We start from the raw sequence: 17,435 nt of genomic DNA on the forward strand, positions 1-17,435 counted from the left end.
ACCGCATCCCAAAACCAGTCCAGCTCGTCCCTGCCTCCCTAACCTGTTCTTCCTCCCACCTATCCCCTCCTCCCACCTCAAGCCGCACCTCCATCTCCTACCGACCAATCTCATCCCGCCCTCTTGACCTGTCCGTCCTCCCTGGACTGACCTATCCCCTTCCTAACTCCCTACCTACACTCACCTTTACTGGCTCCATCCCCGCCTCTTCGACCTGTTTGTTTCCTCTCCACCTATCCTCTCCTCTATCCCTCTTCTATCCGCATCCCACTCTCTCCCTATTTATTTCGGAACCCCCTTCCCCTCCCCCTTTTCTGATGAAGGGTCTAGGCCCGAAACGTCAGCGTCTCTGCTCCTATGATGCTGCTTGGCCTGCTGTGTTCATCCAGCCCTGCACCTTGTTGTCTCAAAAAGCTACATGTTGTTTTAATTTTAAAAAGCCTATACCACATTTTAATTAATGTCGTCCTAATCCTCTAACACAGCTGTCACTGCCTTCCTCCAGTTTAGTTTGTGGCAGCTGTCGATGCCACAAGCTGCCTGTGAAATGGAGTCATTTGCAGATGAACAGACTGATACAGCTGTGGATGTATTTTTTAAACAGCAGCATCATGATAAGTAACAGAACAGCTAGCCTGCTTTGACCTCCATTCTTGGCAATGATGCAGACCTTATGCTGTCAGTGCCAATTTAAATATGAAAGATGTTTTCTTTTGATTTGGAAGAATACGGATTAATGATTACAGTATAATAATTTTATATTTTGTTGTTCTTCTTTCCTCAAAATACCCCCTCACAGCTTGAATTTGAGAAGTCACAGGTGAAGAAGGTAGAAAAGGAACAGAAGAAGCTGTCTACACAGCTGGAGGAGGAACGAACAAGACACAAACAGTTAACCACTGTTCTGATGAAAGAATGCAAAAAAGCAAACAACAAGGCTGCAGAGGAAGTTCAGAAAACTGCAGAATTGAAACTCAAGCTGGAGAAAGAGATGGCCAAAAGCAGCGAGCAAGAGGAGGAGTTGGCCGCCGAGAAACGGCGAGCTTTGCAAAGGGAGGCCCAAATGGAGAAACAGCTTTCCGAGTTTGATACTGAGAAGGAGCAACTGCGAGCAAGGCTAAACCGGGAAGAAAACCGGGCACGAGCCCTCAATGAGGAAGTGCAAAGTTTAAAGCAAGTTATTGAAGAGTTTAAAAATAAAACCGAAAGTTCCAATAAAGTAGTAGCAAATGAACCAAAATCACAAGTAACCTTTCCATTGGAGGCTGGTGCTAAGAAAAGCAAGACGATATCCCCTTCATGCCAAACTGATTGTGGTCATGTGAAAGTGCCTAATGGAAGTGATGTAAAAGAAAAACACTGCACATCATCAACGCCGACTGCAGTTGTTCCACAACTAAATGGACATTGCGCAGCATTTATGGTTAATGATGGGGATGATCAGTCACCTGACGGCAATGGTGTAGATATTCTTTTCTCTACTGAGAGCAAAGTACCGTCTCCATCTCCAGAGCACTCACTTGAAAATGGAAGTGGTAATGTGGCTTCTTGTGCTGTCCCACATTTCACAGGTGGAACCTCAGTTTCTCCAAGCAACACTGTGAACTCTTCAGCTGCTTCCTCTGTATCATCTTCCCCATGTTCATCACCTGTGTTGACAAAGCGACTCACTAGTTCAACAAGCCCCAGCATCAGCTTCCAGTCATCCTACCAGGCTGGGCTGAACCAAAGGTTTCATGCAGCTCGATTTAAATTCCAAGCTCAAGCAGAGCAAGATCAACAGACCGGTGCATTACAAAGTCCTCCTCCAAGGGATCTGTCACCCACTACCTCTGATAGTTCAGCAGCCAAACAGTTAGCTCGAAATACTGTAACCCAAGTCCTCTCTAGGTTCACAAGCCAGCCAGGAACTCTGAAAACTGCAAATAATTCCCCCTTTGGTACTGACTACCGACATTTGGGTAGTTCAGCAAAAACACCAACTGGTGATGTTAATCATTCACCGACTTCCAGTAAAGTCTCGAGTCCACCATGTCCAATGGCTCCTGGGATAAAATCGCCGACAGTATCTAGAGTGGACAGAGGCAATCCTCCTCCAATTCCTCCTAAGAAGCCTGGCCTTGCACAATCACCTGCATCACCTCACCCGCTGGGTAGAGCAGCTACAGATAGTGGACCTTCCCAGATTGGGCTGTCTGCTAAAAATGAATCAAGTGTTTCCAATTCTGTTCAACCTCAACGATTCTTTAATTGGCGTGAAACAGGGATCCATGAGGAAGCTTCATTGAAATGTTCACCTGAACAAGGAACAATGATGGGCTCTGAGGAAGGGACTGAGGGTGTAATTCATGTTGCACCAATGGGGACACCATCTAATGAACTAAACCCTGCAGCCTCCATGAAACTTTCAGCAGTTCCCATGGATGTTTGTGCTGCCACAGTGGACTTAACAAACATCTGTGGCATGAACAACAGTTTGATTACACCAACCAGTAAAGAGATTGATATACTTCTACCAACTAGTAGTTAAGCTGTCTAGAAATGAAATGTGAGTTACGCTTTTCTTATTGCAGATATGAAGTTTCTCAACTGCATCACAGTTTATTATTTATTTATAGGGCATTCTGTACTTGTACAATATCCAATTTGCTACACATTATTTTGTTAACTTCAGAATTTTCTAATTGTACATTCTTACCTGTATTTCTTTGTTAACGTGTTTGATATATATCTTTTAGTAGTAATGTCAAGGCCGCTGATTTACAGATTATGTGGAAAGAATTAACTGAATGTGCACACTAAAACATGGGGATAAAAATCCTGAAATCTCAACTAGTTATATGCTTATTCAGTCAAAATTAATTTCCCCCAAACAATTAGAAATTCCAAATGCAATAAAAAAAATTGTGAATTATCCATCTAACATAAAACAGTGACTATAACTGGGCAGCATGGTGGCTCAATAGCTAACATTGCTGCCCCACAGCACCAGGGACCTGGGTTTGATTCCAGCCTTGGGCAACTGTGTGTGAAGTTTGCACATTCTCCCCATGTCTGTATGGGTTTGCTCCAGTTTCCTCCCACAGTCGATTAGCCATGGTGAATTGCCCATAGTATCCGGGATGTGCAGGCTAGGTGGATTGACATTGGGATGGGTTTGGGGGTGGGTCTAGGTGGGATGCTGTCCAAAGTGTCGGTGTGGACTTGGGTGGAATGGCTTGCTTCCACACTCTAGGGATTCTGATTCTAACTATTCTATTTGTTTCACAATCTGTCACATATAACTGTGCTTATATACTTGGAAAAACCAGCACAAATTGGGGGAAGGTAATGCATTAGGGGGAAAAAAATAAATTGGCAAATGCCTTTAGATGCAATTCAGAGCTCAATATGAGCTCCACCAGACTCAAAACATTAACACACTTTCTGTCCACAGAGGCTGTCTAACCTGCTGAGTTCCTGCAGCATTCTGTTTTTCAGTTTCCAGCATCCACAGTATTTTGCTTTTATTGTAATGAATATTTACTGCACTGAGCAGTATCTCGATGGTGATGTTTATAACTGCCCATTGCAACAATCTTTTAAAGCCTACTTTGTTGTGATAGTAAGTTGAGGGGAGGATAGTATGTCAGTATAGAATCCCTTCAGTGCGGAAACAAGCCATTTGGCCCATCAAGTCCACACCAGGCCTCCGAAAAGCATCTCACCCAGACCCGCCCACCAACCCTATCACTGTAACACTGTATTTTCTATGGCTAATCCACCTAGCCTGTACATCTTTCGACTATGGGAGGAAACCCACACAGACACAGGGAGAATGTACAAATTCCACTCAGATGGCCACCATAAAGGACACAGGATTTGTTTTCTGTCACATGACTGTAAAATGGTTGAACCACTCAAATTAAGTTATATTATAATCGTGATTTTGAAAATAAAATGACCTGGTAGTGGTTAAGGAACTTCTTTTAAACTTATGACTGCATTTAAGTGCAGTATGATATGTTCCAGGAAGGCCTGAAGTAATCTTTCTTTTAAACTGCATTATCTATGCCGTTTTCCCCAGGGATGTTTCTAAAGGGTTAACGGTAAAGTGTTTGTTTTACATCTGGGATTCAAACTGAGTAATTTGTACTCTTGTGGTTTACAACTTTCGACACTGCATTCCTTAATTGCCAAATGTCTTCGTTGTGGTATATGATGTAGTTAACTTTTAGCATAAACATACTATATTTTAGCATATGCAAACAGTTCTTCAGCTTGTAAGTAACAAAGTTTTGTTCTCACCACTAGACAACACATTACATTCAGTTAAATTTCTGACTATATCTTGTGGCAAATGTTTACCATACATATTTTGAGTAGTCATAGTGATAAAAGATATAAAACTGCCAGTAGCTTGTTTAAATTAAATCATCTGCTTTTAACGAAACTAAATAAGGCAAGAACATAATGGTGAGCTAACGAATCAAAAAATGCACATGAGCATATCATATGCAATATATAAAAAGATGTAATGTCTATTTTTGATTGAATTCATGAAATTGATTTAATAAAATTCATAGGATTCTTCATACAGTTTTTTTTTAAAAAAACCCTTCTGCCATCCTATCAGCAAAAACATCTGCTTGGGAGTTCATATGTCATGTTTTTCTACTGGCCAAAGGCTGGGAGAGCTTGTTGCTAGATATCTACTACTTTCTATATGCCTGAAGTAGGATTTCATAAGTGCCCCAGGGTACCTTGGCTTATGAAAATTGCTTTCTTTGCCCCTTGCAGGAAAGTGATTAATCTGTTGATCACAGTTGAGATTGGCATAGGTAAATCAGAATTTAAATAATTTCAGAGTGTAATAATGCACAATTTTAACGTCATAAACGGTGCATTTCATTGTGGATATTAATTTGCATTGGCTACAAGTTTAAACAAATTGCTGTAGATTTCATTCATTAATTTTATAGACTCCAAAAAGTTAATTTTTGTACCAGATCTTCATTATAACCACCTTTTCCCCCAGCTGCTGCCAAACCCTGAGCTGTGGAGCCACATGAATTACATTATGTAATTTGGAGAGAAAAACTTGGTACAACTACTAAAATGGAAAAAAAAATTGTACATTTTCTTGCATCTTATTGTGCCTTGCAGATCTTTGGATAAATTGAGTTCCCTTGAAGTGCAGTGATTTTGGTCTTAAGGCAAATATAGCAGCCATTTTAAGAAAGACTTAGATAAATGCTCTGTTACTTTATTTTGCTAGAGGAGGAATACACATCATGGGGATCTCTTTGCTCTCCAAATTCACGGTCCTTGGTACACATCTGAAATTGCAACTTTTGATTTGCTGCCTCATGCAATGGGATTGCACTTTTAACAGTGAACTACTCTCTCAGTATTATGCAAAAGTTTCAGATTGAACTACAATAGTTATACTGTAACATGTGTTTTGTTAACGTAAATTGGCTGTAACGCGATTGATAAATAGTGGAGCCTGTTTGTATAACACAAACTTTCTGCTGTACAGGTGTGGTGATTTTTTCCTATAGCAATTTCCCTATAAAGTGATTTTTCTATAGCATGAGGTCACATAACGCAAGTATTGTGTTATGGGAGAACTACCTGTAGTTGCTTCAACTCTTGGTGTGATTCACAAACCCAAAGCCTAATTGTCACATGAACCAATACAAACACTAACTCTAAAACAGATTCTTCTTAGAGGTATGATTTTTTTGGTAGATAAGTTGGGGACAGAGCTAAACCAGGCTAAAGAAATATTTTTAATAAATAACTTGATTAGTAGACTTCTAGAAATTGTTCCAGCTCTGCCATCATATGTTTCCCTTCTGTGCCCCTTTAAGTTAATATGCCCATGAACAATGTCCTCTCGTAACGTACAATTAGCTGCACCAGGAATGTAGTTCTAGTCATGGTGTATGTAAATAATCAGGTCCAGACAAGTTCACAACTCCCAGTCCAGGTGCAATTTGCAGATTTTATAAGTAAGCAGTTTGGAAACTTCTTATTACTCAACTGACAAATGAACACCTCAAGTAACTACATTTACTCCGTGTTTTACTTAAATGTCCTTTTTTTAAAACCACACCAGATTTTAAAAGTTTGAGGGATAATTAAGAATTTAACATAGTATGCACTTGTCCTACCTCCCAAAGAGGATTTCATGGTTGAGCATTTTATTCAAAGATTTATAGGGATTTTTATAGTGATGAGAGTGGCCACATTAAGCCTTGATTGTTTAAACATTGCATGCCTAGCATGTGTAGATGAAGGCAACAATGTTCTCTTTGTAAAGTCTGATCCAGTCAATAAAATCATGAATTAATTTTCACTCGTTTGCCTATAGTTAACTTGCTTTAGAGGGTGGAAGAGGAAAAGCTGTTGTGTTGCTGAGGGGAGAGTTGAGTTTATTCTGTCCCATAAAAAGTATTTCCTCTTTATGAAGCAGAACTTTTATTTCCTTTTAATACTCTTGGTAAATTCAAAACAATCCCAAAACCTTATGCTATTATTTGTTTTATTAGTTGTAAGTCTTGATCCTAAAAGAAATGATACGTGATTCCAATATAGAACCCTTCATTTCCTATTCTTCCTTCTTTATCCACGCTTCTTTAATTTCACATTTCTTTATATGCTCAATATTGAGGAGCCAGAAAAACTAAGAGCCTGACACTCTTAGGAGACACTCTCGGCCGTTTGAAAAACGATGAAAAAGGACTTCTAGGTAGCAAATATTGGCCCAATCAAAATCTCAGTGGTTGATTCTATGAGATGGGTAGCAACCTCTGCTTTTCTGACACTATTTAACTATGCAGCATTGGAACGGGTGACTGGAATGTTGAAGCAACATCTTCCTTAGACAATGTGCTGTTCTGGAAAAAGTTGCTGATTTTGTTTTCATCTTTTTGAAATAGACTGTTCTGCATATTAGCAAAACTAACATATTACTACTTCCAACATGAAATTGTCACCTTGGCTTATGCGGTGTAATTGAGGCAAAACTGGTAGGATTTCTGCTTTGTCAAATCATCTCCCCCCCCCACCCAAAACAACCTAATTCCTCAACATTGATAAGAAACATAGTAGAAGAACTATATTACACTCCACATTCCACACACCCCTCAGATCTACTCCGATTCAATCACTGGCTCACCGTCTCAAGTCATACAAATTCCCACTTTTAAAATAACTTATTTATGGTAGAGGCCATTGAATCCATGCTGGCTTTCATTGGAGCAATCCAGCTAGCCCCAGTCACCTGATTTGATTCCCATGGTTCTCCGAATTCATTTCGTTACAAGTGCCTGTCCACCTTCTTTAGAAGCCATTGATGATTTCTGCTTATTACCATTATGAGACCATAAGAAATCGGAACAGGAGTAGGCCATCTAGCTCTTCAAGCCTGCACTGCCATTAAATAGGATCATGGCTGATCTGACATTCCTCACATCTACTTTCCTGCCATTTCCCCTTAACCCTTGATTCCCCTACTGATCAAGAATCTTATCTCCGTCCTAAATATTTGCAAGGACTCTGCCTCTGCCCCTACAGCTCTCTGTGGCCAGGAGTTTTAAAGACACTCAATCCTCTGAGAAGAAATTCTGCCTCATCTCAGTCTTAAACAGACACCCCTTTATTTTGAGACAGTCCTCTCATCCTAAACTGTCCCATGAGGGGAAATATCCTCTCAGCTTTTACCCTGTCAAGCCCCTTAAGAATTCTATGTAAGATCACCTCTCATAAGTAGCAAATTCCAAGTCATTACCACTTTAACTATTTTTAGAAAGTTCCTCTTCACACTCCCTCTGCATCTCCTGTCCAAAACCATAAATCTGTGTCTTCTTGTATTCTTCAATCAAATCTCTTTGTTCCAAGCTATTTCAACCTAAATTTGTAACTAAAATCCCACATCCCTGCAATCGTGGCAAATCTCTTTTCCGCCCTCTTAAGGATGCTCACACTCTTCCTAAACTGTGGTGACCAGAGCTGGTAAGTTAAGATGCTACTTTCTGGGGCATGCTGACAAATTCAGATACTCCCAATCCATATAGAGAGAGATAAAAACATAATTGTACTTCCTTACCTGTGGAACGTTCATTAAGAAACTGTCATTAGTCATTAGAAAACTTGTGACTTCGCTTGCTGAGAGTGGCGTATAACCAGGTCATTCAACTACATGACTGCAAAACTGCCACTATAAGTTGTACATATATCATATATATTGGAAAATGGTCCCTCTTGTCTGTAACTAGTAATAATTCAGAACACAGTATAATATTGCATTGCTTGATGTAAATTCTACTTTTAAAAAATTTATAAAAGACTTCAATAAAAATTGTTTTTGTGAGGTATTTATTCCCCCCAAAGCTTATAGGTTATCCGACACCAATGATGGGGGTGGAATCAAAGATACAGTAGCACTGTGAAGTGTCTCTAGGTCCTCATACATATAGACTTACACAGTGCAGAAGCGACCCTTGGGCCCATCAAGTCTGCCATCAAAAGTACACTAAATCTACATTAGAACTTGAATGTCGTCGTCAGTACCATGTTAACTTGTTCTGCACCTTCAGGGATCTGTGGACAAGCACCCCAAGATCCCTCTGAGCTTCCTTCTGTCCTGCTATTCAGTGAGTTGCAGCTGATGTTAATTCACAGCTCCCATGACCATTCTTTTTAATATAATTAGCAAAGCCTTAAAAGTGTTTGAAGCACTAACATAGAAAATAGCAGTAGGCGATCAACCCTTCAAGCCTGCTGCATCATTCAGTAGGATAATGACTGTTTGTATTTTCTCCCATACTCTTTGTTCCCTTTAGCCCGACGAACAATATCTGACTCCTTGAAAACGTTCACTGTTTTGTTTTCATCTGCTTTCTGTAGTAGAGAATTCCACAGGCTCACCACTTTCAGGGTGCTAAATGGCCCATTCCACATCCTTTAACTGACCTGGCAAGTAAGTTGCAAATTAAGCTGTAGCATTTGTTCAATAAATAATTAATGCAGATGAACAATGTATCACTCAATGGCCAGAGCACCTAGCAAGCATCCCATGTTGCACCGTTGAGGAAGGCCTCCCATATATGTAAGTGGTCGGTGGCTGACCCCCATCCCCAACCACTCTCTGTTTATTGAATGCCTGTAGTAGTGAATTCAGACCTTTTAGTTGATGTTATTTGCCCACTTAAGGGCCTTAATTGGCAGCAAGGTGGGAAGGCAGTGAGGGTCCCCATCTGGTAGCCTGACACCTCCCCTGCCCCCCACCTCACCTCATGGCAGGGCATTTAATTCTATCCATTGGGTGAGCAGGTTTGGATTGAAGAGCAAACATAGGACTAATCTCAAAAGTCTCATTCAAAATGATGATCATGTGGAATAAGTTTCAAGCGAGAAATTGAAGGGAAGTCTTCTCCATGTTGTAAATAAAAGTCCACACTGATGGATAGTTTTGATGTAACAATTTCTAGTCAATGGGAACGTCAGTGAGGAGCTGATTATATAGAGAATGTGTTGTTATAATACAGTTTAAATAAATGTTAATATTTATGGTAGGCTAACAGTGAGATGCAGCCAAGCAATTCTGTTGATCACTTCTCATATTGAAAACTGCCAGAGTACAAATTTTGCAAAAATGCATGACAGGAAAGTGTTTAATTGCCGCCTTAATTATACCACCAAATGTTTTACATTTTGTTTAAATTTATACTTTATTTGTGTTAGAAAATGCTTTCAGGGTTGTTACTATTCTGTAAGTGGAAGAATGGTGATATTGGAGTAGATTCAGAAGAAATAGAGCATCATTATAGGAATTTTCTGCAGCAGATTTTACCAGGAAATGTATGCAACTAAATAATCTGATTCTTTTGTAATGGTTGATAGATGTTTTTCATAACAGTGCAATAGGCCCTACACAGCAATTTAGCAGCACACATAGTCATTGTAAAATCACAATAACTCAATGCAGTGCCTTTTTAAATTTTTTTTTCAATTGAAAGAAATATGTTTTGATACAAAAGTTGTCTAACTCTACTTGAATCTGCAATTCTGAACCTTGAGCCACTTCAAGTGATCGGTACTGGTGTTCAAACAGATCAAGTTGGTCCAGTAATTTTCTGCTGTTTTTAATTGTATTGAATGTGGATGGTAAGTTTGACACACTTCAGTGTGTTAATTACTTCTAGCAAAGTACTGCAAATATTGCATCAACAATTTTCAAATTTAAGATTATCATAACCATAGCTTTACAGATTTATTGTGGACTCCGAGCCACTGAAATTTTGCAAAAGTTATTTCATAGGAACAACTGATACTAGACATGAATTCCACCTCTTGAATTTGTGTGGGAACAACAGCAATGGAGTTTGACAGATTACTTAAGAATTAAAATTAATTTTACTATGATAGTAACATCTAGTGGCAGATTACTAAGAACACATCAAACCTGGCTTAAAATTCACCAGGTTTTGCAGGAAATTCTGTTTGCTGTGTTCTACTGGAATAATTGAAAATCGACATAGGTTTTGACAAACTTGAGGCGTATGAAACTTCAACATTACTTCTTCCACGCACCACCTTGGCATTTGGCCATTTCAGGGTTTGAGGTTATTCCTTTGACGATATTATTGAGATTTGCCAAGAAAACGCCTCTCACTAAATACTTTAACAAACCAACTTAAACCCAGTATAAAATGTATTAAAAATTTCCCTGTTTTACACGCGGGCTGTTCATCCAGACTAAAATGCATATTTGATAAAATTACTGCATGTAATGTGTGTGCATTTATCATGTACATAATATAAACACACATTATATAGGTGTTCTGCAGTAAATAGTGAAATACTTAGATAAAGATACAAACAGCTGACAGACATGGTGCATGTTTAACATGCACCATCTGAAGGGGCGAGTAAATAATTCCAGATGAGTTTTCAGAACATCTCGACTATCTATCCTATAATAGCTTGTTTTCTTTTCTTAGGGCATATTTAGGGATAGGAGTAGGTATGTAAGCAATGTATATACCTCGTTGCAATACAAATGACTATCAATAACTATATCCTTTTGAGATGTCAAGACTGTTTTTATATTATGGCTTTTCTTTTTCAATTGACTTCATTCACTATGCCACACGACTATCACCAGCAAAAATTATTTTAAATTGCAACTTCAGCTGACATGTATATACTTGCATACAAGCATTTGTATTAAGACATACAATAAACTGCAGCATAAAAAGTTTATCTGAAACGTACCAGATGTGTTTATTTATTACAAATTGCTTTGTATCTGATGTCTACTGTAGCTACTGAGGCTTTGGGAAAGCTAAATTTTAAAAATCTCATCAACTTAAATCAAACTATCTTTGTAGGGTGTGTCTTTAATTCGCTGGTCTTCGTTTACTAAATAAATTAAAATGTTATAGTCATAGGTTTTAGCCAACTTAGAAAATATTTTTGAGGCAATTGTGATTTTGTCATGTAATTATTCAGATTGCAATTTTTCAAATTGTAAATAATTCTAATACGAAGGACTGTTTTCCATAAAAGTTGAGTCTTAACATGAGTAGCTACTGATTCCTGAAAATAGGAAGCAATATTCTTAAAATTCTGCAACATTGCCAATTCATATTATTTGTGAATCATCACCAAAACAGGATATTTTTGTCCTATTTGTGTGTTGAAAAAACCTAAGCAGCATATTCCTGGACTGGTTTGTCTACAAATTTCGTGAAGCAATGAGTAGCTGTACCGTTAGAATCTGTCTGACCTTTAACGTGCACTGACTTAGCTGTTTGATATCAGAGTGCTGCAGTAGCTTCAGTGTCTTCGGTTAGGGAGGATTTACTGATCAGGTTTTCCACTCCTGTTCAATCTCTCATAGATGTAAGTGTGCATGCTCACCTGAATTGTATTGGGTCTGAAACCGAATAGTTTTAGTAGTGTATCTGGGTTCATATGTAAACAATGGTTGTTTCAATGACATGAGCATCAATCAAACCCTATACAATGATAAATTAACACTTTCTCCCTTTCCCTCCTGAAAATCTTGAAGATGGAGTTGATGTGAAACAAGAAACTTGTCTGTCTGCCTAGTAATGTCAAATCAATGTGTAGACTGCATTCGATATGAATCATTGTTGTTATTTTGAAATAACTTATGTTTTAACTTAGTTTCCAGTTTCATTGTATTACTAACTCGATGCAACATTCTTGAATTGTGCTTCCATCTTACAGCATAACCTTTTGGACCAATTGATATTCTTGTAAAAAAAAAGTACGTGACAATATATTTTTAATAATTTATCAACTATAAAACTTGCATACAGTGGAGTCAGTATTTTTTCAGACATTCTATGCACAATGAAAAATGCATGTAAACTAGTGATTCCTTTTTGTTTTATTTCGTTAACAAATTTTCTTAAATCCAAAGCTGCTGCCCTTCAGAATTTTGTTCATGCTCATGGGGAAACTACAACTAATTCAAAATGCAACTTTTAAGTGCCTTTTGAATCTGCATGCTGTAAAAGTTAAAAATTGTAGAAAGTGCATATCTTCTCATATGGTGGTAATTACCATTAATCAATAAAATCTAAATTCTTATCAAGAAATCTTGTTTTATTTACGTCTTGGTGTCACATTAACAAATAGTGTTTAGAAATGGCGAGGTAAAAACCACCTGCAAGCCTATTTTGTTTCATTGGCAAATCTATGCCATCACCATCAGTTCTTCCTTCACCAGCAAACCTTCAATGTCTCTATTGATTCCTCTGCCATGATCCAAGTGCAGCTGATACACCTTTCAAGTTCATTGTCACAGAGGATGTAGCTGTGATGGCTAGGATCAGCATAGGAATAGGATATGTGCAACATTTTGACAAGAGGTAGCATAAAATTGGAACAAGCTATTGTGTTTCATGGCTTGAATTCTGATGTTTGCTAAAATGTTCTTTTTATTTTGTTTCCTGTCTTTTATATTGCTAATATACTCTTGTCCCTTAAGGCACAAGCGTTTTGTTGGACACAGTCCGTAGCTGTCCACACCTTTTCAGGGATCTGGTTTGTCATCTTGGATTGATCATGAGATCATCTTGATTCTGAGCGTTGAGGAGCTGGTGAACTGAAGGGATAACAGCAGATCTGGAAATCAGTTATAAAATGCAGTTTAGCTCTCACTTGGTGTCCATGAGTGCACTGCCTGCAACAATCTGGCAATCATCAAAGGTGTGATTTATAAATATATATACTATTCCTCACTTAAGACCATGTCACTGAGTTAAGTTAACTTAAGGTTGTGTGGTCAGATGGAGGCCTTCATAGTCTGTCCAATTTTTGGGAGTGACCAGGATGTAGCAAGCTGAAAAATGCATTCAAAGCATTATAAAACATAACTGATGCCAAAAAATCAGAGGGCACAGTTATTAACAGGTGTGAAGGGTGGAATAATCGTTCATTTCAAATTCAAGACTTTGAGAGGAATTTAATGTTCTCCCCCTGTGGGTTGGTGAGCGGATGAGAGAATGTAAAAGCTTTTCAAGAGGTATGGAGGATTAGTCAGCCACTCCACTTTCAGATCCAATCTTTAAACAAATTAAAAATCTCTGCTGTGAAAAGTCTTGTGTGGAATGAGTTTGGGCAACTTCAGTTTATTTCGCAGCAGTTGTGGGCACAGCACAAAACTGCTCCTAATTCAGCATTAAATTTACATTCTCCTTCAAGAGTTAGGGGAAAAAATTCCAGATTTGAGCAAAAGGGACACTTCTCTGAAATTAGAAGTTACGTTCAGAAGAAATTCATTGTGCATCTGACTTTTATTGATACCGACTGGATGCCTAAAATTGTTCCTTTGGGATAGTTACCATCTTCAGGAATATATGCTCTTATTTAGTGGTGTACACATTGCAGATTCATAAAAGTAGGTGCACATATGCATGCAAACTGCAGGTACCAACTGGACAGTTCAAAAGCTATGTAAGCAAGAGTAGGCATTAAAGTATATATTTGGTGAAAATACTTTAAATAAGATTCTTAAGATATGAACAGGGAATGACAGGCTGTTTGGCCCCTCAAGCCTGCCCTGCCATTCAAAGAGATCATGGCTGATTTGATTTTAACCTCAAGTCTATGTTCCTGCACACCCCTGATAAACTTTCATCCTTTTGATAATTAAGAATGTATCTACCTTTGTCATAAAAATATTTAAAAGATTCTGTACCCATTGTCTTTTGAGGAAGGGCATTCCAAAGGCGCAAACCCATCAGAGAAAATCTTTTCCTCATCTATGAAGGGGGCGATCTTGTAAGGAGAAATTGAGTAGGTTGTGCCTTTATTGTTGGAATATAGATGAATGAGGTAATATTGAAACATAGAAGATTCTTCAAGGACTTGACAGCATGAATGCTGAGAGGTTGTCTCCCCTTGTGGGAGAGTGTAGGACCAGAGTAAAGGGTCACACATTTAAGACAGAAATGAGGAATTTCTTGTTGCAAAGGGTTATGAATTTGTGGAACTTTTTACCACAGGTGGTTGAGGCTCTCATTAAGGATATTCAGTGATGAGATTTTTAATCCATACGGCAATCAAGGGTTATTGGTTGAAGGCAGGAAGTTGGAGTTGAACGTTATCAAATCAGCCATGATCTTGTTGAATGGTGGTGCAGACTCAATGGGGGCTGAATGGCCTACTTCTGCTCCCATGTCCCGTATCTGTCTTAAGTGGGTGAGCTTTTATTTTTAAATTATGACCTCGAGTTCTATAAAATAAAACATCCCTTCCATATCCACCTGGCCGAGTCCCTTCAGCATCTTATTTATTTCAATTAAGTCACATCTGACTCTTCCAAACTCCAGAAGATACAGGCCTGACTAACCTTTGCTTATAAGGCAATCTGCTCATTCCAGGTATTGGTTTAGTAACCCTTTTCTGAACTACCTTCAATGATTAACTTCCTTCCATAAATATGGTGACAACTACTGTGCATAGTACTCTAGATGAGGTCTCGCCAATGCCCTGTATAACTGAAGCGTGAGCTCCCTACTCTTGCATTCAATTCTTCTCGTAATAAAACGTAACATTCTATTAGCTTTTACTTCTTGTTCTGCATACTAACCTGCGATTTGTGCACTAAGCAGTAAGACCTAAACCTCTCTGTATCTCAGAATTCTGCAGCTTCTCGCCATTTAAATCATACATGTTTTCTTTGTTATTTCTGCTAAAATGGATAATTTCACTTTCCTGCATTATACTTCATTTGCTAGATCTCTGCCCACTCACTTAACCTGTCTATATCCCTTTGTAGGCTACTTATGTTCTCTTCACAACTCATTTCCTTATCTATCTTTGTGTCATCAGCAAATCTAGCTACCATGCCTTCAGCCCCTTTGCAAATCATTTACATAAATTGTCAAGAGTTAAGGTCCCAGCACTGATTCCCATGGCACATGATCTGTAATATTCTACCAGTTTGAAAAATATCCATTCATTCCTATTCTCTGTCTCTTGTTTGCCAGCTAATCATCTATCCATGGCAATGTATTATCCCCAACACCATGAGCTTTTATTTTCCATAATAACTTTTGATGTGACAACTTAACAAATGTCTTCTGGAAATCTAAGTACATAACATCAGCTGGTTCCTTTTTTTTTCCATGGTGTAAGTTGTTACTTCCAAAAACTCCAGTAAGTTAATTAAATGTAATTTATCTTTGACAAAACCATGTTGCCTCTGCCTGGTTACCTTGAATTTATCCATGTGGTCTGTTATATTATCTTTAATTATAGTTTCTAACATTTTCCCCTATAAGGTTTAATCACTTAATGAGAGAAACTAGAGTCACTTCTTAGCCTGTGTAAACTTCAAGGAATATTTTCCTTATTTAAGTCCGTTGTGACTATAAGGAATAGAATCAGAGTTTTACAGTACAGAAGGAGGCCATTCTGCCCTCCTGGAAGAGCTACCCAGCTCGTCCCATTCTCCAGCCCTATCTCTGTAGCCTTCGAACTTCATCACTGTCAAATAGATATCCAGCTCTCTCTTGAAACCTCCTTTAGAATCTGCCTCCAGCATTCTTCCAGGCAGCACATTCCAAATCCTAACACCGAGTAAAGAAGTTTCTCCTCCTCTCACTCCTTGCTGACAAACTTGAACTTGTGACCCTTAATTACTGACATACCAACTCACGGAAACAGAATATCCTTCTTTACCCCTGTCAACATTGATCATAATTTTGAACACCTCGCTAAAGTCATGCCTTAGTCTGCTCGAAGGAGAGTAAACCCAGTTTCTCTAATCTTGTTTCTAAAATGAAAAAAATGGAAAACTTCATGAATTCGTCTGTCATTGACATAAAGGAAGTTCATTTGGCCCAAACGGTCTGCCATTCGTTGAGGGTGATCTAGCTAGCTCCAAGTGAAGGTTACTCGCCTAATCCTTGGATCCTGCCAGGTTTGATCTGAATTAACCTTTTCCCATATACTATAAACTCTAACTTCTGGAAGTCTTTAAACATTTTCTTTGTCCATGTGACAATCCTGGCTGCGGCATTGATGGAGGCGAGATGACACCAAAGAGCAGTGTCTCTTGTTACAGCCGCGAGGCAAGGGGACACGTGGCTGGCTGCTCCAGGCCTGTGGCTGAGCACTTCACGAGGACTACTGTAAACTTGGCCATTATTTTTCTGTCTGTGTTTTAAGATGTCGCTGGAGACTGGCGGAACTATCAACATTTTTCATTGAATTTTGTAACAAAATACACGTGACAATAAATAAAATTCAACCTGAATGCAGAATCCATTGCAAACTTTTGAGTCCATTTTAAATGGATATTCATTCTTAGGATGTGGCCTGTACAAGCAAAGGCCACGTTTACAGTGCATTTATTAACCTCTGTTGCAAGCACTGAGTCAATCATTTATTTGTGGGAGTGAGTGGTTCACATACAAGTCCAACTTTGGCATTGGGCAGGAGATTTCCTTCCCTGTAATATACAAGGGAAGTGATTGGTTGTTTTACAATAACCTGACAGCTATCGTGATTATTTTGTGTGATGCCAACCCACAAATCACCAGGTTTAATTAAATCACACTTCCAATTTAGTTTGTGGCCTCCTTGAGCGCACTATTGCCTGCAAACATTTTCTGTAATTTCTTCCTCTTGGCTTTGGACAAAACACATTTTTTGGTTCAGAATTTCAGCAATGGCCAAGAACAACAATCAGAACGCTGAATAGAAAACTGTACTTGCAGGAAAACATTAAAACACTTCCTCTTTAAATATTGATTTGTTTTTTCTTAAAACTTGTATCCAACTTTTTAATGTTTGTCATGTTCCTTTCACTAAATCTCCAAACCAAAAGTACAGACTATATGTTCCATCTTTGACAGATATGATGTAATTGGTGCACACTGGCTAGAGTCAGAAAGTTGAAT

General features: G+C 38.6%; 1 protein-coding gene across 1 annotated transcript in view; it reads left to right on the forward strand.

The window, feature by feature from the left end:
• Positions 1-11,260, forward strand: part of cttnbp2nlb (CTTNBP2 N-terminal like b) — an 85,386-nt gene extending 74,126 nt beyond the window's left edge. Inside the window, exon 5 of the mRNA XM_020512467.2 lies at positions 800-11,260. Coding sequence (XP_020368056.1) covers positions 800-2,530 — 1,731 coding nt within the window. The 3' untranslated portion in view covers positions 2,531-11,260. The remainder of the gene's footprint in view (positions 1-799) is intronic.
• The last annotated feature ends 6,175 nt before the right edge of the window (positions 11,261-17,435 follow it).

Source organism: Rhincodon typus, chromosome 25 (assembly GCF_021869965.1).
Source record: "Rhincodon typus isolate 14 chromosome 25, sRhiTyp1.1, whole genome shotgun sequence".
NCBI lineage: Eukaryota > Metazoa > Chordata > Chondrichthyes > Orectolobiformes > Rhincodontidae > Rhincodon > Rhincodon typus.